Here is a 24,255-nt window from a genome sequence, read left to right on the forward strand (position 1 = left end):
AGTTAGAAACTACCCTCTGTTCTGTGGGAGAAAGATGAAGCTTTCTGCTCCCGTAAAGACTTACAGCCTCAGAAACCCTGTAAAGGGTCGCTATGAGTCAGAAATGATTCCATGGCATATCACCACCACCACCACCACAGCATAGGGTATAGAGGAAGACTCAGTAACAAGCTGAGATACTTGCTTCCTGAAAGTGAAGAGGACTTAAAGTGCTTCCTGATGAAGATCAATGACTACAGCCTTCAGTATGGATTTCACCTCAACGTAGAGAAAACAAAAATCCTCACAACTAGATCAATAGGCAACAATGCAATAAATGGAGAAAAGATTGAAGTTGCCAAAAATTTAATTTTACTTCGATCCACAGTCAATGCCACTGGAAGCAGCAGTCAAGAAATCAAACGACATATTGCATTGCGTAAGTCTGCTACAAAAGGTCTCTTTAAAGTGTCAGAAAGCAAACATGTCACTTGGAGGACTAAAGTGCCCCTGACCCAAGCCACAGTATTTTCAATCATCTCATATACATGCTAAAGCTGAGCAATGAATAAGGAAGACTGAAGAATAATTAATGCATTTGAATTGTGATGTTGGTGAGGAATATTTAATATGCCATGGTCTATTTGGTGTGGTGCTTTCAGATAAGCACTGGACTGCTATCCACAAGGTTGGCCGTTCAAACCCACCAATTGCTCCTTGGAAACCCTATAACTGGGTTGCTATGAGTCAGGACTGACCTAACAACATTTAATAACAACAATCCTGGTGTGGCCCTGTGGGTTAATGTGCCAGACTGCAAAGTCGTTTGAACTACAAGTTAGGTGGTTCAAGCTCACCAGTCACTCCTTAGAAACCCTATACAGGGTCGCTATGTGTCGAGAACCAGCCTCTACATAGGGGTTCGGTTCATGAAGTAGGGAGATCTGGCGGCGACAGAGATAGAGAAAGAATACACACGAAGACACAACAAGAGAGACAAGAAGACACCCCAAGATCAGAGTGGATGCGACACTGGCGTCAGACAGATCCTGCATTGTAAACATCATGGCTAGGCAGGCAGTATGCAATGCCTTACCAACTGCAATGCCTGCCCGTAATGCATGCCCTGCAAGCCGTAACGCATGCGGACTTCAGTCTGTGCCTCCTTTTTATCGCAGGGAGGAGCTTTACACAAAGGAAGGCAGGGATTATTAAGACAGGACACAATGATTTACAGGAACAAATTCTAAAACATACACCACAATTGTCTTGATAATCTAACATCCTTAATTTTCTAGAAATTCAAGCAAATTGTTATATAGTACTTTGTAGGTTCGAATCCCAAGGCAGCAACTCGAGGTTTCTCAAGCCTAATTAACATACCTATAGCACCTAATCTTCAGTGAGAAAAGGATTCAAAAGGTCTGAAAGGAATCCAGCTGTTTCATCTACCTGGCCGAGGCTTGCAGGAGGAAGGAGGACGCCTGTGTTAATGGTCTGCACCTGGAGACGATCTGAGAAGGCTGTCGCTATTATTCTTTGGACAAAACCCCGGAAGTCACCAATCTACTCTGAGTTAATTCCTTGGGCAACCTGTCTCCAGAGCTTCCCAGCAAACTTGCCTTTGGAACTTTTAGGCCTCGGCTTTAGAAGAGGTTTTTGTTTTAGTATTTGTCCATGGGTATCAAGGGCTCATGTATTAAGTTAATATCAAACATAACTGAATAATCTGATAAAGAAAAGCCATGTCTGCCAGGTGGCCAGAGTTTGTTCCTCAGAGAGATTTGTTCCCAGAACCTTAAGCACTGCCAACACAGTGGAGACATTAAGAGAGGCACATAAGAAACCATTTTCTCAGAAGCTACAATTACTGCAGTTCGAAGCATAGAACGAATTAATAGGACTAAAGGAAATTATACAGAGCTAGCCCAGCAGTGAGTTCGTAAAAGCCAATGAACCTGGGACGTCCAGAGGTTACTTTCTTGGGCCCTCAAGGTCCCTGGCTAGCAAGCCTGAGAGAGGCATCGTGTTGGATTTTCGTCCGTGACACTGGTCCTCAGCATCTCAGTGATTGCGGTCTCCTACAGCTATGGGTCGGAACTGACTTGATGGCACACAACAACAACAATAAAAACAATAACCAAAAGAATGAACAAATCTGTCTTGGAAGTACAGCCAGAATATTTCTTAGAAAAGAGGATGGCAAGACTTTATCTTTTGTACTTGGACCTGTTATCAGGAGGGACAAGTCCCTGGAGAAAGACGTCAAAGGAGCTAAGATTGTGAGGATGGCTTAAGATCAGGCAGTGTTTTGTTCAATTGTACAAAGGGTCTCTATAAGTTCGAATTCACTTTATGGCACGTTAACAACATCAGTAACATAAAAAAGAGTTCAAGAAGGTGAAGGAGAAGGTTCTATGAGAAGCAGGAGAAAGTCCACCATACGATGAGAAAAGAACCTTTTAAAGAGGTTAACAATGTCAAATCCTGCCAATAGGACTGTAAGTAACATCTGTAAAGTGATTGTTGTTGTTGTTAAGTACCATGGAGTCGGTTCCGACTCATAGTGACCCTACACAGGGTTTCCAAGACTGTAAATATTTTCGGGAGCAGACCGCCCCATCTTTCTCCCGTGGAACCGATGGTAGTTTCGAACTGCCGACCTTGAGGTTAGCAGCCCGATTCCTAACCACTACGCAGAGCGAGTTCTATGGGAAGGGATGGGGAGCTAGACCGCAAAAGTTTTTTTTTTTAAAGGTGAACACTGGAGACTTTCTTCTCACACCTTCCACTGAAAACTTCCTGCAAGGGCAGTGAGTTATGGATCTTAGTCCCTTTTTCTAATCTATTCCAGCAGACAATGGGATGATACATTGTACCAGATTACTTTAAACTCCTCCATATTTGTGCCTTGTGCTCCGTAGGCGATCGATAAATGTAACTGATGACACAGAGGTTTCTACAAACTCTGAGCCTTGGTGGTGTCATGGGTTAAGTGTTGGTCGGCCAACCTCAAGGTCGGCAGTTGAAACACGCAAGTCTCGGAAACCCTAAAAAGCAGTTCTATTTTTAATCCAGTAGGTGGCAGTGGGTTCGGTTTTCTGGTTTGGGTATTTGGTGTAAACTTGTTGTTGTTAAGTGCCGACGAGTCGGTTCCCACTCATAGTGACCCTGTATGACAGGGTTACCGAGAAGCAGCTGGTGGGTTTGAACCGTCGCCCTTATGGTTCGCACTCTAATGCTAAGTCTTTGGTGTAAACTGCTCAGCGCCAAATTGCCTTTTCTCTCGCCACTTCGGGCATGCCATTCCCGCCCTGGCCACAAGGCGGGGGCCCATCGCTTTCTCTGGAATCACGGCTGCTCCGGAAGCACATCCTCGACCCCGCACAGCGAAGATGGCGGCCGTGGCCGCGGCTCGGGCCGTGCTGGTTCCCGCGGCGCAGCGAAAGCTCTTGGGATACCCCCGGAGGTTCCTGGTCGGAGGCGCCGCCGGACAGGTGAACTTCCCTCCGGTTGTCGAGGCTCTGGCCGAGATAGTGTAGGGTGGGAGAGGCAGCAGCCCGCCTTCGCCGCTGCCGAGGTCATGGGGCCCTGCGCGGACTTGGGTGGGACCGGACCTCTCCGAGGCGATGCGCTGGGCCCCTCACCCGCCCCACATCCGTGGAGTTACCGTAGCGAGTGGATTACAGCGCTTCAGAAGATTCCGCGGACAGTCCCATTATCTAATTCCATTTCCCACAAACTTTCTGAAGTCCCCTTCTATGCTTTCGGAGCCCTGGTGTAGCGCTGTAGGGTAGGCACTGGACCGCGGAAGGCCTTCAAGGCCAGGGGTTCAAACCCACCAGTCGCTCCTGGGAAACCCTATACAGGATCGCTGTGAGTCGGAACCAACGCCACGGCACTTAACAACCCTCACCTGGCACTCCACTGCTAACCTGAAGCGTGGCGGCTTCCAACCCTCCAGCTTAAGAAAAAGCCTGGTGATCTGCTTCCATTAAGATTGTTGATGTTGCTAAGTTCCATCGATAGGTTCCGACCCATAGCTACCCTGTAAGAGCAGCTGGTGAGTTTGAACTGCCGACCTTGCCGAGGAGTGCTTATCCTGCAGTACCATAGGAGGACTGCCCAGAAAACCCCATGAGCAGGTCTCCTGGGCACACATGGGTGGGCACACATGGGGTCACCATGAGTAGAATCAACTGGGAAGGCAACAACTAGCAACGTGTTAATTACTGAAAAACAGAGTGGTTGCAAATTAGTTGAAATTGAAAAATGGACCATTTCCAGACCAGAAATTATTTTCTCCTTAGGCTGAGCTAATGAATGGGCTTCCTAATATAAAATATTGTTATTATTTGCATATTTCTGAGAGTGCCTATAACTTTATCCAAAGGATGTTGGGAATTTAACATAAGGAAAACTTAGAAATGATGAATAGTTAACAAATCAATCAGCCAAGAAACATAAACTTGAGCATCTCCTCTTTTTCATCACCTCCTTTATCCTCCTTTTCAAAATGTGCTTTACTTGAAAATGGAAACCCAAATTTCCTTTTTAATGTGTATTAAGTATTTTCATATTTTTCTCTCCTTTTCTTTTTTTGCTTTTAACCTCTATATTGATACTGAATGTGAAACATTCTAGGAGATGTGTTGAAATAAAGTGTATCTCTAGATATATTGAAGTATATATACCAATTCAGGTCTTCATCTGGTTCTTGTAACCTAGTATGAGGGGCTTCAAAAAGTTGGTGGGAAAATCCCATTATCTTTTTTTGTCATTCACCGTTTATTGAACAACTACTGTGTGTCAGACCCTAAACCAGGCACTGTCCCATTACCTTTTTTTTTTCTTTTTTCTTAAATGTTTTATTGTGAATTATGTGATAGTTTACATGGGAGACCATTAGTTTTACATTCATTCTATCGTACATCGTCTCATTGCCATGGTTACAATCCCCTCCATGCAATCCTTCCCCATGCCCCCCAGGTCTTCAGCACACAGTCGCTTTCCCTCTCTGTATCTGAAGTCTCCATTTGCTCCATCGCTCCACGTCATCATCTCTGGCTCCATTTCAGGCATCACTGCTTCTCTGGGTAGGGTCCTGCTCTCTCTCTGCTGTTCTCCCTTGATGGTCCTAGGGACCTCCGCTCCTAGACTGAAAAGTTAATCACTCCCCTCCTTGCTATAAAATGTCTACCTTTACATTTCCAACCCTCACAATCAGTCCTGACTGTTATCTTTTAATTCCACTTTTCCATGAACTTTTGAAGTCCTCTTATAATGTATTACTTAATGTTAGCAATATTGATAAACAGTCTGGGATAGTCAGGTGATACAACCTTGCTTGCTAAAAGCAAAGAGGACTTAAATACTTACTGATAAAGATCAAAGACCATAGCCTTCAGTATGGATTGCACCTCAGTGTAAAGAAACCTTATAGATGGACTAATAAATACCATCGTGATTGGTGGGGAAAAGATTGAAGTTGTCAAAGAGTTCATTTTGCCTAAATCCACCATCAATGCTCATGGAAGCTGCAGTCAAGAAATCATGCATATTGCATTAGACAAATCTGCACAAGACCGCTAAAGTGTTCAAAAACAAAGATGTCAGTTTGAGGACTAAGGTGTACCTGACCCAAGCCTTGGTATTTTTCAGTTGTCTCATATTCATGTGAAAGTTGAATAATAAATAAGGAAGACCTTAGAAGAATTGATGCATTTTGAGTTATGGTGTTGGAGAAGAATACCGAAAGTGCCATGGACTGCCAGAAGAACAAATAAATCTGTGATGGAAGAAGTACAATCAGAGTGTTCCTTCGAAGCCGGGATGACAAGACTTTGTCTCTTATACTTTGGACTTATTATCACAAAGGGCCAGATCCTGAAGAAGGGACATCATGCTTGGTCAGCGAAAAAGAGGAAGACCCCAATTAGATGGACTGACACAGTGGCGGCAGCAATGTACTCAAGTGTAGCAAAAATTGTCAGGATGACACAGGACCAGGCAGTGTTTCATTCTGTTTTGCGTAGAATTGCTTTGGGATTGAATTGACTAGACAGCATCTAACAACAACAAGAAGGAGAAGTAGGCATAGTCCCTGAAGGAAACAGAAACACCCACTTTCTTTGAGTTGATTTTGAGGGTTTTCGAAGCTGTAAATCTCTCTGTGGAAGCAATGGACCTCATCTGTCTCCTGCAGAATCACCACCAGAGCCCCTTCCCTGAAGGAAGAGTGTGCTTATAGGCAAGTTGCTGACTTAGGACAGTGATTCACTAAGGAAACTCCTGGGCCAGGCAAGGGAGTGAATACCAGTGGAAGCAAAAGTTAAGGTGCACCTTTGTAGTGAGATTTGAAATCGATTTGGGCTTTCCAATAAGGTGTGGCATTGTAGGATAAGCATTGGAATGCCAGCTGCAAGGTCAGCGGTTCAAGCACACCAACTGCTCCTTGGATACTGTATACAGGACTGCTGTGAGTCAACCCACATGAGAGCAGTTGGCAACAAGTAGCAATAATCAACAGTTAATATCAGAATAGTCATGTTTTCCTTTCTTCTGTTTTTTACCCATCCAGTCACAATATTTTAGCGGCAGCAGAGTGAGAAGTACACAGGCAGCAACCCAAGTTGTTCTGAATGTTCCTGAAACACGAGTAACATGTTTGGAAAATGGTCTCAGAGTGGCATCTGAAGACTCTGGGCTCTCAACATGTACGGTATGTGACTCAGGCCACCTTCTTTGTTTGAGACATCTCTCACTGACGGGGAACAAGTTGGTTCGTTTAAGCGTTGGTTCTTCCTGGATACTTAGTTGCGTGGTTGAAAAATGGTAGCAGCTATTATGCCCCAAGGAGTCCTGGTATGGTGCTATAGGATAAGCACTAGATGACTAGCCACAGTTCAAATCCAGCAACTGCTTGTCGGAAACCCTTTACAGGGTGGCTGTGAGTCAGAACTGGCTCCACGGCGCCTAACCACAGCAATCGTGTGCCCTGCCAGGTGACTGGGCTGTGAACCTTCCTCCAGTGAGCCTTCCATAGCTAGTGCTCCCTGCTTCAGTGTCTTCATCTGGTTCTTATAGCCTAGTACGAAGGGCTTCCAAAAGGTAGGAAAATTCCATTATCTTTTCATTCCACTTTTCCGTTAACTTTTTGAAGCCTTCTCGTGCTGTGTAGTCAATTCTGACTCATAACGACTCTACAGGGTTTCCGAGGCTGTAAACCTTTACGGGAGCAGAAAGCCTCATCTTTCTCCCGTGGAACGGCTGGTATTTTCTAACTGATGACCTTGAGGTTAGTAGCCCGACTCGTAAGCACTACGGTACCAGAGCTCCTTTTAATGTTAGTAGTATTGATAAAAATGAAAGAGATGTATTTGCTGGACGTTTTTCAGTTCCAGGTTTTTAAGGCATATTGTCTTATTTGATCTTTAAAATAATTAAAACAATAATTTGTGGTGGGCGTCACCCTGCCCATTTTACAATAGGAGAAGCAAGTTCAGAATGGTTTTGCCCAAAGTCACACAACTAATGCCTGGCAGAACCAGGATTTGAGCATAGGTTTCTGATGTTCTTTATGCACAGTTGTGACTTGGCTGTTGCAGTGAGTTGAACTAAGAATCTGGGTCTTCAGCCAAGTTGTCAAGATGTTTGTAGTACTCATCAGTGGCTTGATGACCAAAATTTTAAATTTCATTGTAGTCCATAGAGAAGAACTGTCAGTTCACCCAGGTCAAGAAAACCTTAGTGTCTAGACGAAAAGAGGAAGAAAAGCATCCCTGCCTCCTGCTTCACTTCCCCACCCCATCCCACCCACCAAAAAAGAGGAGAAATGGTTGTTTTTAACTTGTTCCTTGGTTGCATTTAGGTTGGGCTCTGGATTGATGCTGGAAGTCGGTATGAAAATGAAAAGAATAATGGCACAGCTCACTTTCTGGAGCATATGGCATTCAAGGCAAGTCGTAGGGTTTATGCTTCAGAGACAGTAAGCTACCTCAAATCTCTTTCTTTGAAGACAAGGAGAACCACATTTCAGTAATGTACTGTGTTTTATTTTTATTACTTCTTAAATCTCTCCTTGAGGACAATAATCTGAAACCACTAATAATTACTTTGTAAATTGAAGCAAGGCTTTCCTCTTGGGATGTAAGGCCCATCTGAGTGAATACCATTTCTGAAGCCTAATGAACTTTAGAAACGAACTTTGGCCCCTTACATGAAGCTAAAGAGGCTTGTGACCCCCATGCTCATTATTTGAACTGTTAAGCGCAGATAAAGGGTGAAAGAAGGTATCATTTTTCTCCCCTCTTTTATTTCAGGGCACCAAAAAGAGATCCCAGTTAGATCTGGAACTTGAGATTGAAAACATGGGTGCTCATCTCAATGCCTATACCTCCAGAGAACAGACTGTCTATTACGCCAAAGCATTCTCTAAAGATTTGCCACGAGGTATTGTTATGTGTATGCTATAGACGTGTAGCTTTGACTCAGAAACCACTTAGTGCTGTTTCAGTATGTCTGCAGTGAAAGAGATACTGATGTTGCCTGTTGAGTCGATTCCCACTCCATGTGACCCCATGTGAAATAGTAACTTGCAGAAATATAAAGAAATGAACTAGACTCTGAGGGAGGAGACAGCTGTTTATATTTTTTCTCCAAAATGACAGATGAGTGTAAACTAGGCATAAAAGCTTGACTCAAACTTGCTTCCTCCAGAGCTACGCCCGTGGAGTAAAGCATTTTATTTTACTTTTCTTGCTTGTTTGGTAAAAATACTGTTGTTGTTGTTAAGTGCTGTCGAGTCGGTTCCGCCCCATAGCGACCCTATACAGGGTTTCTGAGGAGCGACTGGTGAGCTTGAACTGCCAACCTTGCAGTTCAAACAGCTTTGCAGTCTGGCTCATTAATCCACGGCGCCACACCAGGACGCCAATATTACTAGTCCAGAGCAAAATGAGCAAGTATTTACTTAAAAGGTGGCTGATGGTTGATTTTATAGCAACAGAATAGAATGGAAAGTTTGCTCTTATTTTGTAGAAATGAAATAACTTGTTTTGACACAATAGTGTAGCAGTTTGTTATAGTTATGGTTCTAGAGCATTTTAAAGTATTTTTTGTTGTTGAAAGTATACATGGCAAAACAACAATTTCGCAAAAAATTCTGTGATGCTGATTATATTCTTCAGGTTGTGCAAGCATTCTCTTGTTTTCTGAGAATTCTCCCATGAATCAACACACTGCCTCCTAGGCTTTCTGTCTAACCTTTTCCGTTGCTGTTAATTTGGTTCCTTATAGGTCATTCTTTACAAGAACGTGATGTCAAGGTGAATATTCTTTAATCCATAAGCTGATGTGCTGTTTGGTTTTAAGAAGACATTAGCAGATGTTTTTGGTTTAAGATGTAAACATTATCTCAGGGCAACAATTGCAGAGATTCATCCATCCTCAATGACTCCAGAAGTTTGCACCCCTTTTGATCAAGATACTTCTGTAGAATACTTGATCAAAATGTGCCTTGAATTTCTGAAAGGAAGGTTATTGCACAAAAACATTTTTCTAGGAAAATTAACTTTAAAAATTTAGCAGTTTTAGTGCTGACTGGAATCCTGGTGTGGCACTGTAGGTTAATGTGCCAGACTGCAAAGCCGTTTGAACTGCAAGGTTGGCGGTTCAAGCTCACCAGCTGCTCCTTGGAAACCCTATACAGGGTCGCTATGGGTCAGAACTGATTCAGTGGCACTTAACAAAAAGTGCTAACTGGTAAAATTATTAAGGGCCCTTGGTAGTGTAGTGGGTACGTGTTGGGCTGCTAACCTCAAGGTCAGTAGTTTGAATCCACCAAGTGCTCCACAGGAGGATGAGTCTTTCTGCTTCTAAAGATTCACAGCCTGGGAAACCCTGTACAGGGTCACTGTGAGTCAGAACTGACAGGCCTGGATGGGACGTAATGGCAGCAGCAGGTGAAATGATTAAGCTTGTAGGTTCTTGACTGCTAACTGAAAGGTTGGTGGTTTGAACCTACCCAGGAGTCCTGGTGTGGCAGCATAGGGTAAGTACCAGACTGCTAACCACAAGGCCAGGGGTTCAAATCCCTCAGCCACTCCTTGGAAGCAGGGTTACTATTAGTCAGAATCCAGTGGATGGCACTTAACAACAGCCACAGCATCTCCCCAGGAGAAAGACTAACTGACCGACTTCCACGGAGTAGGGCTCACATGGGGCACTCTGAGGCACAGTCAACTGGATGGTGTGTATAATAACAAAACAACAACTTGACATTGGCATTTGGGGCTTCTAGTAGGTTTTCACTGTTGTTGGTAAGAGCTGTTGAGTCGATTCTAACTCATAGTCACCCAGTATAGGGTTTTTACAGGGAGTTACTGGTGAGTTTGAACCGCCAACCTTGTGGTTCAAATGGATCTTGTGGATCTGCACTTACTCTACAGCACCACACCAGGTCTTCAGTAATAACATTTAAATGGCACTTTACAGAAGTACTTTTATGTTTGTTATCTCACCAGCTAATGTAGGCATTGTAAATGTCTCCTTTCTGTAGTTGTGAAAATTGAAGCTCAAATTCTGACTTGCTCAAGGTTACATAATTCACTGGGACTCAGTTGCAAATAGTCTTTCATTCAAATTCAGAGATTTCTAATGCTGAGTCACTGTGTCAGCTTTCTTTGCCAAGACAACAAAGCAAAACAAAAATGCATCACTGGTAAGAAAAACTACATATATATGAATATGGAGTCCTGGTGACTTGAAGGCACATAACAGCAACATAATATTGTCGATGTTAATGCTAACAGGTGATTCTGACACATGATGACCCTATATAAGATTTCCAAATTTGTACAATCTTTGCAGGAGCAGAAAACCTCATCTTTCTTCCACAGAGTGGCTGGTGGACTTGAACTGCCAGCCTTGTGGTTGGCACCCCAGTGTTTATCCTACAGAGCCACTACACTCATATATATAATGTTGTTAGGTGCTGTGGAGTTGGTTCTGACTCAGCAACCCTGTAGAGGGTTTCTGAGGCTGTAAATCTTTACGGGAGCAGAAAGCCTCATCTTTCTCCCTTGGAACAGCTGGTAGTTTTGAATTGCTGACCGTGAGATTAGCAGCCCGATTCGTAACCACTACGCTACCAGAGCTCCTTCATATATATAATACAGTACTCTAATTTCAACACTGAAAATAACAACCACAGCAACAGTGAAGAATCTATTGGTTTGAATTCAAAAAACATTTGTAAGTCTCTTAATGATTTCCTGAGTTTTTGCCCAGGGATGAGTTAAGGATTGGAATGAAGGACTGGCCAAGTTTCTTTAAAAGGTGACTTATTCTAGTGCCTCTTCTTTTTATTTCCCCAGAGAATAGCAGGGAAAGCAAAAGACCCTTTTTCTTTCTTTCTCTGAGCTTCTGGCTGAGAAGGACTGTGTCCCTGCCAATGGGAACAGAAAAGCAGAGGGGGGCATCCCAAGGCATCTGAAGTGCAAGTGTTTTCTGAAGCAGCTGTCTCTTAAAACATGCTGAAAAGCCTGGTTAATGGGGTAATCTTCAGATGTTTAGACTAGTGGTTTCTAAACTTTTCTGGTGTGTCTGTAGAATAAGCACTAGACTGCTAACCACAAGTTCAGCAGTTCCAACCCACCAGCCTAGTGACTGGTAGATTCAAACTCCTGACCTTGTGGTTAGCAGCCCAACTCGTAACCTACTACGCTACCAGACCTCCTTCCAAAACTGTGGTTGAGTTCTCATCCTACAGCCGCACACCAGGACTCCCAGCATTGACAGTTGTTGTTAAGTACCAACCCATAGCAACCCTGATTCGGGTTTCCAAGGAGTGGCTGGTGAGTTTGAATTCCCGACATTGTGTTTCAAACCAACCTTGTGGTCAAGCTTGGTTATTACTAGCTTATCCTACAGCACTACACCAGGACTCCGTGACATTGACTAGATAGGTTAATTTGGCTAGATTAAGGGAAGTGGTGGGAAGGGTGTTTAAAAAGAGACTAATTGTATAAGTATAGATTATGAGGATTCTCTGCTTCATGTGTCAGCCTCGTCAGTAAATACTGAGTGATATGGACTCTGTTTCCCCATATCTTCTAAAATAAAATAACTTTCTACTTTGTACTTTTTCCCTGAGGACAATCTGTGCCCGTGTGCAGATTTCCATGGCATTTTTCAACCAGCTGTAGAATCATTACAAAGTGATGTGGGGCCTCTGGCAGATTAAGGCTTTTCCCCAAGCTCTTCTTTGCCACAGAGGTTTATATTTTATATTTAAAACTATCCTTTTAGGTGTATTGAATGCATAGAAAATTTGTTTATCCTCAGTTTATATCATTTAGTGAGTATTGAATGATGGACAGTATTAAGGTTTCTGATGCTAGTTTCTGATGCTGTAGTTGAGATTATAATATTGAAAGTTAAGATTATTGACTGAGTGTTTCTTTTATTTTCAATTAGCTGTAGAGATTCTTGCTGATATAATACAAAACAGTACATTGGGAGAAGCAGAGATTGAACGTGAGCGTGGAGTAATCCTTAGAGAGATGCAAGAAGTTGAAACCAATTTACAAGAAGTTGTTTTTGATTATCTTCATGCCACAGCTTATCAGAATACTGCACTTGGACGGACAATTTTGGGACCAACTGAAAATATCAAGTAAGTTTAATCAGCGCTCTGTTTTTGGAGAAGCGTTTATGAGTGGTGAGGATATTCGAAAATATTCACAAAGTGTGTTTCAGTATAATTTGGGCTCCCTCTCCCCCCAATAATCTGAATGAAACTGTAGTTAGCTATAGTTTAGCTCCACCTAACTCCCAGGGATCTGGGCTTATAGGTACTTATGGAATCAATAAAGAGATGGATATGAACTCTGCCTTTTTACTTGATGTAGAGTTTAGTTCTTCGATACTTGTTGCCTATATCCTGGTGGTGCAGTGATTAAGAGCTTGGCTGCTAATAGAAAGTTTGGGCCCACACAGCAGCTCCGCAGAAAGAAAACCTGGCAGTCTGTTGCTGTAAAGATTACAACCTCAAAAACCTTATGGGGTAGTTTTACTCTGTCACATGGTGTCCCTGTGAGTCAGATTGACTCAGCAGTACCTAACAGCAACATATCCTATTTGGTCCTTTACGGTCCATTTTTATTACATGTATTACGTAAGTATATTAACTATTCATGTATTTGTGTTTCCGTTTTCAGATCTATAAATCGTAAGGACTTGGTGGACTATATAACCACACATTACAAGGGGCCAAGAATAGTGCTTGCCGCTGCTGGAGGTCAGTCAGTTTAATGTTGTATAAATCTTTTCAACACAGTCATTAGAGTGATTTCTATCAGACACTCATCAGTTTGATCCTGTTGGGAAATGCCTAAGAGTTTTGATTGTACAGCAAGTTGTTTCCTTAGGTTGTATAAGGGGAATATGGAGCACTGGAATCAGGCTTTCCTTCTTTTCATTTGTTGTTATTTATTGTTATTAAGTGTTGCTGAATCTACCAACTCAGTGACCCTGTTTGGGATTTCTGAAGATCGACTGGTGAGTTTGAACCACCAACCTTGCAGTTCAAACTGACCTTGTGGTCCAGAGCTTATCCTACAGCACCACACCAGGACTTCTTCAATGGTGGTTCTGTGCTGTGGAGTCGGTTCTGACCCATAGCGACCCTGTACAGCTGAGGCTGTAAATCTTTATGGGAGCAGAAAGCCTCATCTTTCTCCTGTGGAACAGCTTGTAGTTTCCAACTACTGACCTTAAGGTTCACAGCCCAATTCATAACCACTACGCTACCAGAGCTCCTTCTTTTCTTCAGTAGGTTTCATACTCTTCAGTATCTAAGGGCTTATGAGTGAACTGGGAGACAGTTATTCTTGGAAGTTAGTGAACTAGAGTTTGAGAATCTCTTTAAAAATTTTAATAGTTTATTGAAAGTCAGCTTCATCCTTGGTCAAGTGTGAAATAGCTCTGTTCTTCATTTATTCTTTGGTTTGCTCATTCACATAGATGGAGCGCCATTGAGTGGAGGCTCAGTGGTGGAATTCTACCTCCAAGCAGTAGACCTGGCCCGTGGTGGGTGGTGTACCATTGAGTCGGTTCCGACTCAGCGACCCTCAGGTTTCTGAGACTGGAATTCTTTATGGGAGCAAAAAGCCTCACCTTTGTCCTGCAGAGCAGCTGGTGGATTGCTGACCTTATGGTTACAGCCCTATACCCCATGGCTCTTTAGACCTGGGTCTTATTGGTACATAAATAATGATGTTTGCTCATTCATCATTATTGTAGCATCAGAAATTCTGTAAAATGTGCCAGTTACAAACCTCTGCTGATTTCCTGTAAGTTGTCTTCATTACCATTTAGCTCTTTTTGAATAATTTTAAAGAACTGTAGCTTATTTGCCAATTAAAAATAAGTCTTCGGTATTCTAGCTTCATTAAAGAATATTGACTTCCCTGCCTTTTGGGTGGGGGTGAGTAAATACAGGTGGTACTGGGCCAGGAGCTGAGGATTGGCTCATCCAGTCAGGAAAACTGGTTGATGAAGGTGGTAAAACAGTTAAAGCTCTTGTCCTCGGATGGCGAGAACTATGTACACTATCTTTACTTGTGCTTTCACTCGCTCTGTAGTGCTGTGGTCTTCATATTGCCTGGCCACCCTCAGAATAGCCAACATGGGTTTTCTACATTGTTGCTCTGAAAACTGTAGAGTAGTATGCTATCTTGCTTTAAACCTCAGATTTGTTTGAAAAATATGGGTATAAACTGGGCTTTTATATCCTACTAAAATATTCAATTTAAAGAAATTCTGTGACAAATACTTTTTAAGCACTTGCAGACGTCTAAATTTGCCTCGTTTATATTTGCATTCAGGAATACTTTACTAAATGGTTCTTCTTGGTTCCTGAGTTTGCCTGGTAAGGGATATAGAATCAAAGAAATTCCTATATTTGAGATGGTGATTAGTGAGGGTTTGGAGAACTATGGATTTATTCAGAAATGTAGCAGAAATTATTTTGTTCTTGAGTTCTAATAACAAGAGCTCAGACAGCAAAGCATATCTATGTATCCAGCTCTCTAAGTGAGATGCAGCTTATATTCTTTTCTACTTTCAAAAAATGTTGAAAATTAACTGTTTGCATTTAGGGCTTATAATTAATTCAATACACAATGACTTTGTGTGGCATGTGGTATTTTCAAGTACCTTAGATGTGAACATGTGGATTGCCGTAAAGCAGGAGTTGGGGTCTTTTTTCTGCCAAAATTTATAACATCATTCTTGGGCCATAGGAAATTATCAACTTAAAAATTAGCCTGCCATATTTGGTCAAATATTTAATTAACTCACTCATAATGTGATGGCTGTAAGGAGCTCTGGTAGCGTAATGGTTATGAATCAGGCTGCGAGCCTTAAGGTCAGCAGTTGGAAACTAACAGCTGATCCGCGGGAGAAAGATGAAGCTTTCTGCTTCCGTAAACATTTACACCCGCAGAAACCCTGTAAAGAGTCGCTATGGATCAGAACTGACTCGACAGCACTTAACAACAACAATGTGATGGCTATAGTCCTGGTGTGACGCTGTGGGTTAATGCGCCAGACTGAAAAGCTGTTGGAACTGCAAGGTTGGCTCACCAGCTGCTCCTTGGAAATCATATACAGGGTCACTGTGGGATGGAACCGACTTGATGGCTCTTCACAACAACAACAATGTGATGACTGGAACTGCAGTTGCCTTGGCAGGGCCAGACCAAATCATTTCATGGGTCTTAAACGGCTCATAGGGACGATCCTCACCCCTGCTCTATAGAAATAGAAAGTCATGTAGACCCAAGCAAGTGAGTGCTGTGTGAGCAACTCACTCTTCATTGACTTTTAGTGAATGTAAATAGTTCATAGTATAACTTACGCTGTGGTGCTAAGGGTTAATGTGCTGGACTGCAAGGTTGCTTTTGAACCATAAGGTTGGTGGTTCAAACTCATCCACTGCTCCTCAGAAACCCTATACAGGGTCGCTATGAGTCAGAATTGACTCAAGCACTTAACAACAACATAGCTACTAGAACTTGCTGTAAACGTATTGGCAATTCGGTGTTTGATTTAGAATGTAAGCTTGCTACTAGATGCATGTGAAAATATTTTCCTTCAATTTAGGAGTGTCCCATGATGAACTGCTTGAGTTAGCGAAGTTTCATTTTGGTGATTCTCTGTCCACACACCGAGGAAAAATACCAGCTCTGCCTCCCTGCAAATTCACAGGAAGTGAGGTAGGGCAAGCCTTTCCAGAGCTAGTCTTTGGCCTTAGGTGTCTTGTGTTGTATTTATAGTTGAGTGTATACAATGTGCATGTTTATAGTAGGAGTGAAATAGAAGAAATGACTTAAACTAACACATAGAAATAGGAAATAGGATGAACCCATTTGCTTACATTCCACCTAGTCCATTTCAATTTAAATGGAAGTTAAATTAATTTTTCTGTCCTAAGGAAGCAAGATGATTAAGGGCAGTGTTATAATTGGATCTTTCTGTGCTTTAGTTTTGGTTCTATACCTGTTTAAATATTGTAAGGCGTACAAGTAAGCTTTTAATCCAAAACACTCCAAATTTTGATTTTCACATCAGGTTTACTCTTAACTAAGTTCTGCCCATTGTACACTTTTGGAAGTGAATCTGCTACTTGCAGGTATATATAAGCCTCATTAAAGGCTTAGATAGCTTGTCGAATTAGGGGTGATGCTGAAAGTAGGATCTAGAAAGAGGTCTGTTGCTGGCAACTGCATAGAACTATATCAATAGTACAGTGATCAACAATGCCAGTGTTAGTTTAAGTTAGCAAAGCTTAGATTGACAAACATACAATGTTAATTTGTACCATTGAAATAATTAGATTATTTTTGACCAGACAACTGACCGTTTCTAAATTTGTAGTATTTCAATTAGAGGTCTCTAAGTGAGTGTTTTTTCCTAACTCATGACATTTTTCTGGATTCAATTATAAAATGTAACACTGGCTTGATAGTTAAAAAGAAACTGTCATGGTGAACATTTCATTCTGATTTTGCCAGGAACATGACTGATGGGTTTTTCTTGTTTAGCATGTTGCATAATGGCTACTTTGACAAGCTTTGTTTTTGTTGTAACCAGATTCGTGTAAGAGATGACAAGATGCCTCTGGCACACCTTGCAATAGCTGTCGAAGCTGTGGGTTGGGCACATCCAGACACAATCTCTCTCATGGTGGCCAACACACTGATTGGCAACTGGGACCGCTCTTTTGGAGGAGGAATGGTAGGTTATTAAAAAAAAAGTTTCTTAAAATAAGGAAAACATTACTTTGTTTTACCAAATATAAGTTCTTTGTAAGAATATTTTTTAGGTCCAAGCTCTGTGTGGTGCTTCGGTTCCGTTCCTTCTATTTCTACAGTCCGTTATTAGATTAGCCCTCCTGCCCCCCTTCCAACGCCAAAATGGTGAAGCAGATCGAAAGCAAGGAAGATTTTCATGCTGCTTTGAGCAGTTCTGGAGATAAGCTTGTAGTCGTTGACTTCTCAGCCACATGGTGTGGGCCTTGCAAAATGATCAAACCTTTCTATCATTCCCTCTCTGAAAAGTTTGGCAATGTGGTGTTCCTTGATGTGGATGACTGTCAGGATGTTGCCTCAGAGTGTGAAGTCAGATGCATGCCAACATTTCAGTTTTATAAGAAGGGGGAAAAGGTTGGTGAATTTTCTGGTGCTAATAAGGAAAAACTTGAAGCTACCATTAACGAATTATGTTAATTATGTTTTCTGAAAACATAACCAGCCATCAGCTGTTTATAAAACTTTTTATTTACAAGAAAGACTATATGCCCAACTTGCATCTGATTATAAATGACAATAAAATATTAATTCTACCCTTTTAAAAATATATGTATTTTAAAAAATGGCAGTTGGAGCCCTACAATATGAATTTAAAAAAAAAATGTTTTGTGAATTATGTGATCGTTTACGTGGGAGAGCATTAGCTTTACATTCATCCTATCGTATATCGTTACATTGCCATGGTTACAATCCCTCCATGCACCATCAATCAACCAAAGGGTATACCCCGCAAGCCTACCCCCAGTTGTCAGCACACAGCCCCTCTGCCTCTATGGGTCTAAAGTCCCCAGCCACTCTGTCTGTCCTTGTCATCGTCTCTGCCTCCATCTCTGGTGTCACTGCTTCTCTGGGTAGGGTCCCACACTCCGCTCTTCTCCCTTGATGAACCTAGGGGCCTCTGCTCCCGGACGGACTGCAAAGTCAACCAGTTCCTTCCTTTTGCTACAAAACGTTACCTTTACGTTTCCAACCTTCACAATCAGTCCTGATAACAATTATTCACTATTGTATCACAAGAGACCTATCTGCATCTTCTTTCATCAGCCCTGCCTAGACAGATTGGATACTACTCAGTGGAGAGTCTACCTTCCTCCACGCCCTCTGGATCTAGGTTCCCTCTTGAAAGCTTGTAAGCCAGTCACTTCTTGCCTTTGTAGCCCCCCAAATTTGGGTAACCAATGTCCATCGCTGTCTGCCCTGTGTATGGAGGGGTGGGAGTGATCCTCACTATAAAAATTTTTTCCCTCTTATGAGCTGCTGCATCCATAGGTATAGGTCAAGTTCATCAAATTGTATAAGATTACTCTTTTTCCTCTTCTTTCTTTTTATAGTTGAGCTCTGATCATCTAGCCATTGAAGCCAGGTCAAGTGGGTATTATCTGCAAGTGTGGGTGTTCTTGTGTATATGCCCTCTCTTCTTATCAGCTGGATGCTTCATTCTCCACTCTAGTCCTCTGTGGCCATATCACTGTCTCTGGACCCAGGAATCCCCAGGTCTTGCAAAACTGCTGTCCAACCAGCTCTCCACCCAGGTTCACAGGAGTCTATTGAATGTGGTCAGACTTAGCTCACAGTTTCATTGCTGTTTTCCCCTTACTTCCCCTTATCAGTGACCAACATGGTCACCAGTGAGAGCACGTGTTGGCTTGTGTATTCCAATTGAGTCTTAGACTTGGAAGGGGGTTTGCCCTGAGGGGACCCGACTGCTTGCCTTGATGTCTCCTGGGCATGCTACTTGCTTGTTCTTGTAGTAATCAGTCAGACTGCCATTGTTGTTTTGTATTTTTCCTGTCGGTCTTTCTTTAAAGAAGTATCTTCTGTTCTTCTAGCCTCTCCAGGCTGGTCTGCTTGTCCTTTCAAGTGGAAATTTCCCACCTCAGAAAATTCTGGATGGGGTTCAGGATTCCACTTATGGTCTTATGTAATATAGAGGCTCTATAGGAAGCCTCCTTCACTGGGCACGTTGTATCCCCATTTTAGGTATTCCAATCAGTTATAGGCAGAAGATGGACTTACAAGCTTTCTATGGTGACATTTCTGGCTATTTCTTTATCTCCCCTTCAAGTGTCTATTTTATAATGGTATGCCAGGGAAACCAAGATTCAGAAGACAGCCAAGCATCTTAACTATAATATGGATTTTTATTTTTAAAATACAAACTGATCGTAGACCAGAGAAATATTTTTCCTTTGCTGTGAAGTTTGTTAGTGGTATAATTGGCAAAATTTAAATAAAGACACTTCAATTAGTTAGTAGTACTATTGTTGTTGTTGTTAAGTGCCTTCGAGTAGTACTATATTATCTTTCAACTCTATTTTTCTATGAACTTTTTCTTTTTAACTTTTTATTGTGAATTAAGTGTTTCCAGAAGAGATCATCAGTTCCACATCCAACAAACCATACACTCTGTGATGTTATAATGATTGCAATCCCTTCCATGTACCCTCAGTTCACAGTATTTACCTCTGTTCACTTTAACTCTTGGCTTACTCCTGTGTCTTCCATTTCCATTCCAGCTTCTCTCTTGTTGTATATTGCTATCCCTATCATCCAAGTTAACATGTGCCTACTTTTTACCTAGTGAATAATTTTCTCTTCCCTTTCATCCTTGGTAACCATCATAGAATGTTTCTTTTAGCAAAACAACCTTTTCTTTATACAACATTGATCTCAAGACAGTATTTGTCCTTTTGTGATTGACTAATTTCATTCAGCTTACTGTCGTCCAGGTTCATCCAAGTTATGACATGTTTCGCAGATTCATCATTATTCTTTAGCATTGAATATTATTCCACTGTGTGTATATACTAAAGTTGAACTTTATTCTTCTGTTGATGAGCATTTAGGCTGTTGCCATCTTTTTGCTATTGTGAATATTGATACATTGAACATGGGTATGCACATATCTGTTCGTGTCATGGCTCTTATTTCTTGTGGACATATACAAAATAGAAGGATTACTGGGTCATATAGTATTTCTGTGTTGGAAGAAGTACAGCTAGAATGTTTCTTGGAGGCCAGAATGGCCAAACATCATTTCTCATACTTTGGACATAATTATCAGGAGGGACCAGTCCCTGGAGAAGGATATCATGTTTGGTAAAGTGGAGGGTCAGAGAAAAAGAGGAAGATCCCCCCAATGAGATGGATTGGCAAAGTGGCAGCAGCAGTGGCCTCAGGCTTAGTCACGATTGCAAAGTTGGCATAGGACCAGTATTTCGCTTTGTTGTGCAGAGGATCACTATGAGTTGGTCCCGACACAATAACACGTAAAACAGCAACAATAGTATTTGTTTTCCACTTTTTGAAAATGTGCCATACCATTTTCCACAGTCCCATCAGCGAGTGTAGACGGTTCCCAGTCTCTCTACATCTTCACCAGCATAATTGTGAGGATGGTTTAGGATTGGCCAGTGTTTCATTCTGTTGTGCAGAGGATTGCTGCGAGTCGGAATCGGCTCAGTGGCACTTAACAGTGGCTAATGATATTGAGCCACTTTTCCATGTTTGTTTCTTAACTCTTCTGAAATTATTTCAAAATAAAATTATCTATTTGATTTCAAAGAAAGATTCATCTGAAGTATCTAGAACCCAAACCTACTGCCATCAAGTAATTTCTTAGTAATAGTGACCCTGTGTGGTGCTGTGGGTTAATGCGCTTGAGTGCAAAATCAGTGTGAACACAGGGTCTGCGGTCAAGCTCACCAGCAGCTCCTTGGAAATGCTACAGGGTTGCACCCGACTTGACAGCACTTAACAACAGCGACCCTGTATAGGGTTTTTGGAGCTCTAAATGTTTGTTGTTGTGAAGTGCCGTCAAGTCGGTTCTGACTCCTAGTGACCCTGTATAGGGTTTCCAAGGAGCAGCTGGTGACCTTGCCCTGCCAAGCTTGCAGTTCAAGCAGCTTTGCATTAACCCACAGTGCCACGCTAAAGGTTTACAGGTACAGAAAACCTCATGTTTCTTCTGTAGAACACCTGGAGGGTTTGAAATGTGGACCTTGCTGTTAGCAGTCCAGTGCTTATCATACAGCGCCACTAAGACTCTTTAAAACATACAAGGGGGCTTCAGAAAAGTTTGTGGAAAAGTTCCATTATCTTTTAATTTTATTTTTCCATGAACTTTTCAAAGTTCCCTATTTTAAACAAACACCTAGGCTTCACGTGCAATGATTTTTAATTTGTAGGTAGACAAGATTCCTTCTAAAAATTGGATTGATAAGCAGTGTATCATTTTAGAAGTGGAAACAGCAGCATTTGTAAGAATTCATTGATTTTCTCATCATGATTTTTTCTCGGGATGCATTGTGCATACATTGTGATCCGTTGGATTTTGAGATGTGGCTGGAGACCAGTCTCTTAGGGTATTCTCTACTTGCCACATAGGTCATTTTTCTTGTATTTGGGGCACATGTATCTACAATCCTTAGATTTTTTTTCCTCCTCTCCTTTCCAGAACTTATCTAGCAAGCTGGCTCAGCTCACCTGTCAGGGCAGCCTCTGCCACAGCTTCCAGTCTTTCAATACTTCTTACACGGACACAGGCTTGTGGGGACTCTATATGGTTTGTGAATCAGCCACAATTGCAGACATGCTACATGTTGTTCAAGAAGAATGGTGAGAACAGTTTTGAATCGTTCAAATCTCGTCTAGGATAGTTTCTTGACGTTGCTGGTGATTGTTTTCACATGCATTTAATGAAGACAACTAATAGCAGTGGGTGCCATGTTTTGTAAGATAATTTGTTAAAAACAAATCTGTCAGTTAAATAATGAACAGATGTCAATCAAGTTAAAAATGTTTTCAAATCATTGCCCCATTCCTAGAAGCTAATCTCTGTACGGGGAATGGTTAACTTGTAGGGTGATTGAGAATTACTTACTTTTACTCTCTCCCTGTTTCTCTTCTTTCCCAAACCCGTTGGTTTTGTTGTTGTTAAGTGCTGTCGAGTCGATTCTGACCCATAGTGACCCTGTATAGGGTTTCTGAGGAACAGCTGGTGAGCTTGAACCTCCAACCTTGCAGTTCAAACGACTTTGCAGTGTGGCGCATTAACCCACAGCGCCACACCAGGACACTCCTATTAGTTTTAGGAGACCCTTAAGCGTCCAGTTGTGTGCTTCAGACAAATGATCTGGAAAGAACGGTCCCCTTGTTTGAGGAAACCTAATTTCAGAGATCTGTTCCTACACCTCAGGCTGTGAACCTGGTTTATATTATATTGATGTTGATATGTGCCGACCCATAGCAACCCTGTGTCGGGTTTCCGAGGAGCAGCTGGTGGGTTTGAACCACTAATCCTGCAGTAGCAGTTCAGCTTTTATCCTAGGCACACAGGACTCCAATTTACATTATAGAAAATTCTTAATCATGCAGATTACTTCAGAAATAAAATCTCAAAAGTTGAAAATGAATCAATGCCTACTAGAAGTCATTTGGAAAATCTAACAGTTATCTGACTTGGAAAGGCAGTGGTCTGAAAGTAAATCTCAAGTTATTATTACTAAAAGAAACTTGTTTTTTAGCAAAACTAGTATTTTGAATCAATAGTTAAGAAACTGAAAGGTTTAGAATTTCTTAGAAAACTTTTATGATTTCACTCTGGTACCTTTATCCCAGCTCCCTAAGTCTAAACCATTGGGTTATATTTACTAATTTATTTTAGATTAAATTATGGATTCTTTCAAGAAACCACTGACCTACTGGCCCACCCCTCCTGTTTGTTTAGTCCCAAAATGATTATAGTGTTTCTGAAAATGTCGTGAGCCTGTTTTAATACTGTATTAGACTTTGTGCTTATACAGCCTATTTTACTATTGTATTAGACTCTGCTTATACAGTTTTGGGTTAGTGTAGGCTTAGTAATGCTACCTCTGCCTAGCTGTTAGGCTCACTAGTAACTTCAGACTCTTACCCAGGAGAGAACCAAAATTCATTTCTCAGGTTAACATGTAGATTTTCCTCATTTGTTTCAGGATGCGACTCTGTACAAGTGTCACTGAAAGTGAAGTTGCAAGAGCCAAAAATCTCTTAAAAACAAACATGTTGTTGCAACTTGATGGTAAGAATAAAAACACAAGTTCTTGTTTCATATGGTTGATTTGATCTGTACTCCAATCCTTAGCTTTTCCTTGTTTTTAAATAGGTTCAACTCCAATTTGTGAAGATATTGGGAGGCAAATGCTATGCTACAATAGAAGAATTCCCATCCCTGAGCTTGAGGCAAGAATTGACGTAAGTAGTCTTGAGATAACTATTGAGTCTTGTGTACAATAGCCTTGTTATAAGAATCCTTGTGATGAAAGCTAGAAAAATATGTAACTGAAATTCAACTGTAGTTTGTGAAGGTTTTAAATGTGAATGCTAATAGTATCTTTCATTTTTCAGGCTGTTGATGCTGAGATTGTTCGAGAAGTATGCTCCAAATATATTTATAATAAGAGTCCAGCTATTGCTGCTGTGGGTAAGTCTGTCTCTTTTTCTCTCTATGCAGAACACTTTTTTTTTTTTTTCCCAAAAATAAGTGTTTTAATCAAAACTAGTCTCTTAGTTTTAATTATCTTCTTATCCATCCTTAGGTCCCATTGAGCAGCTACCAGATTTTAACAGGATTCGCAGTAACATGTGCTGGCAACGTGGTTAAAGTGCTCTCACTCATTTCCAAAATTAACAGACTTGTAAGATTAAAGTGACAGACTCTTTAAAGAGAAAATCAGTATGAATGTGTTATGTTTGGAAAGGTGAATGAAATATATCACGCGTGCAAATGATGGTACTACTACTATCTTGAATATTGTTTTGTAGTCATAGATTATGTTGGAGGCAGCACTCTTAAAAAACCACCATCAGTATAATTTTTAAGAATGGAAATTTGTACAGTATTTTCATTTTATTATAAAAA

The 24,255-nt window shown here is 41.4% G+C and overlaps 1 protein-coding gene and 1 pseudogene across 1 annotated transcript; both read left to right on the forward strand.

Annotated features, from left to right (window-relative positions):
• The first annotated feature begins 3,374 nt into the window (after positions 1-3,374).
• PMPCB (peptidase (mitochondrial processing) beta) lies at positions 3,375-24,011 on the forward strand. The gene is made up of 13 exons (XM_006834365.1): positions 3,375-3,476; positions 6,560-6,700; positions 7,850-7,936; positions 8,301-8,430; positions 12,457-12,655; positions 13,200-13,279; positions 16,147-16,259; positions 17,137-17,280; positions 21,811-21,971; positions 23,330-23,415; positions 23,500-23,588; positions 23,742-23,817; positions 23,933-24,011. The coding sequence occupies exons 1-13, from the start codon at positions 3,375-3,377 to the stop codon at positions 23,995-23,997; spliced, it is 1,473 nt and encodes a 490-aa protein (XP_006834428.1). The 3' UTR covers positions 23,998-24,011.
• LOC102836124 lies at positions 17,460-17,771 on the forward strand (annotated as a pseudogene).
• Positions 24,012-24,255: the final 244 nt, after the last annotated feature.

Source organism: Chrysochloris asiatica, unplaced genomic scaffold (genome assembly GCF_000296735.1).
Source record: "Chrysochloris asiatica unplaced genomic scaffold, ChrAsi1.0 scaffold00010, whole genome shotgun sequence".
Taxonomy (NCBI): domain Eukaryota; kingdom Metazoa; phylum Chordata; class Mammalia; order Afrosoricida; family Chrysochloridae; genus Chrysochloris; species Chrysochloris asiatica.

Bases quoted from the DNA above. Each gene is read 5' to 3' on its own strand.
- PMPCB (XM_006834365.1), top strand. From the start codon at position 3,375: ATGGCGGCCGTGGCCGCGGCTCGGGCCGTGCTGGTTCCCGCGGCGCAG. The intron at 21,972-23,329 runs GTGAGAACAGTT...CATTTGTTTCAG, and splicing joins CATGTTGTTCAAGAAGAATG to GATGCGACTCTGTACAAGTG. The intron at 23,589-23,741 runs GTAAGTAGTCTT...TTCATTTTTCAG, and splicing joins AGCTTGAGGCAAGAATTGAC to GCTGTTGATGCTGAGATTGT.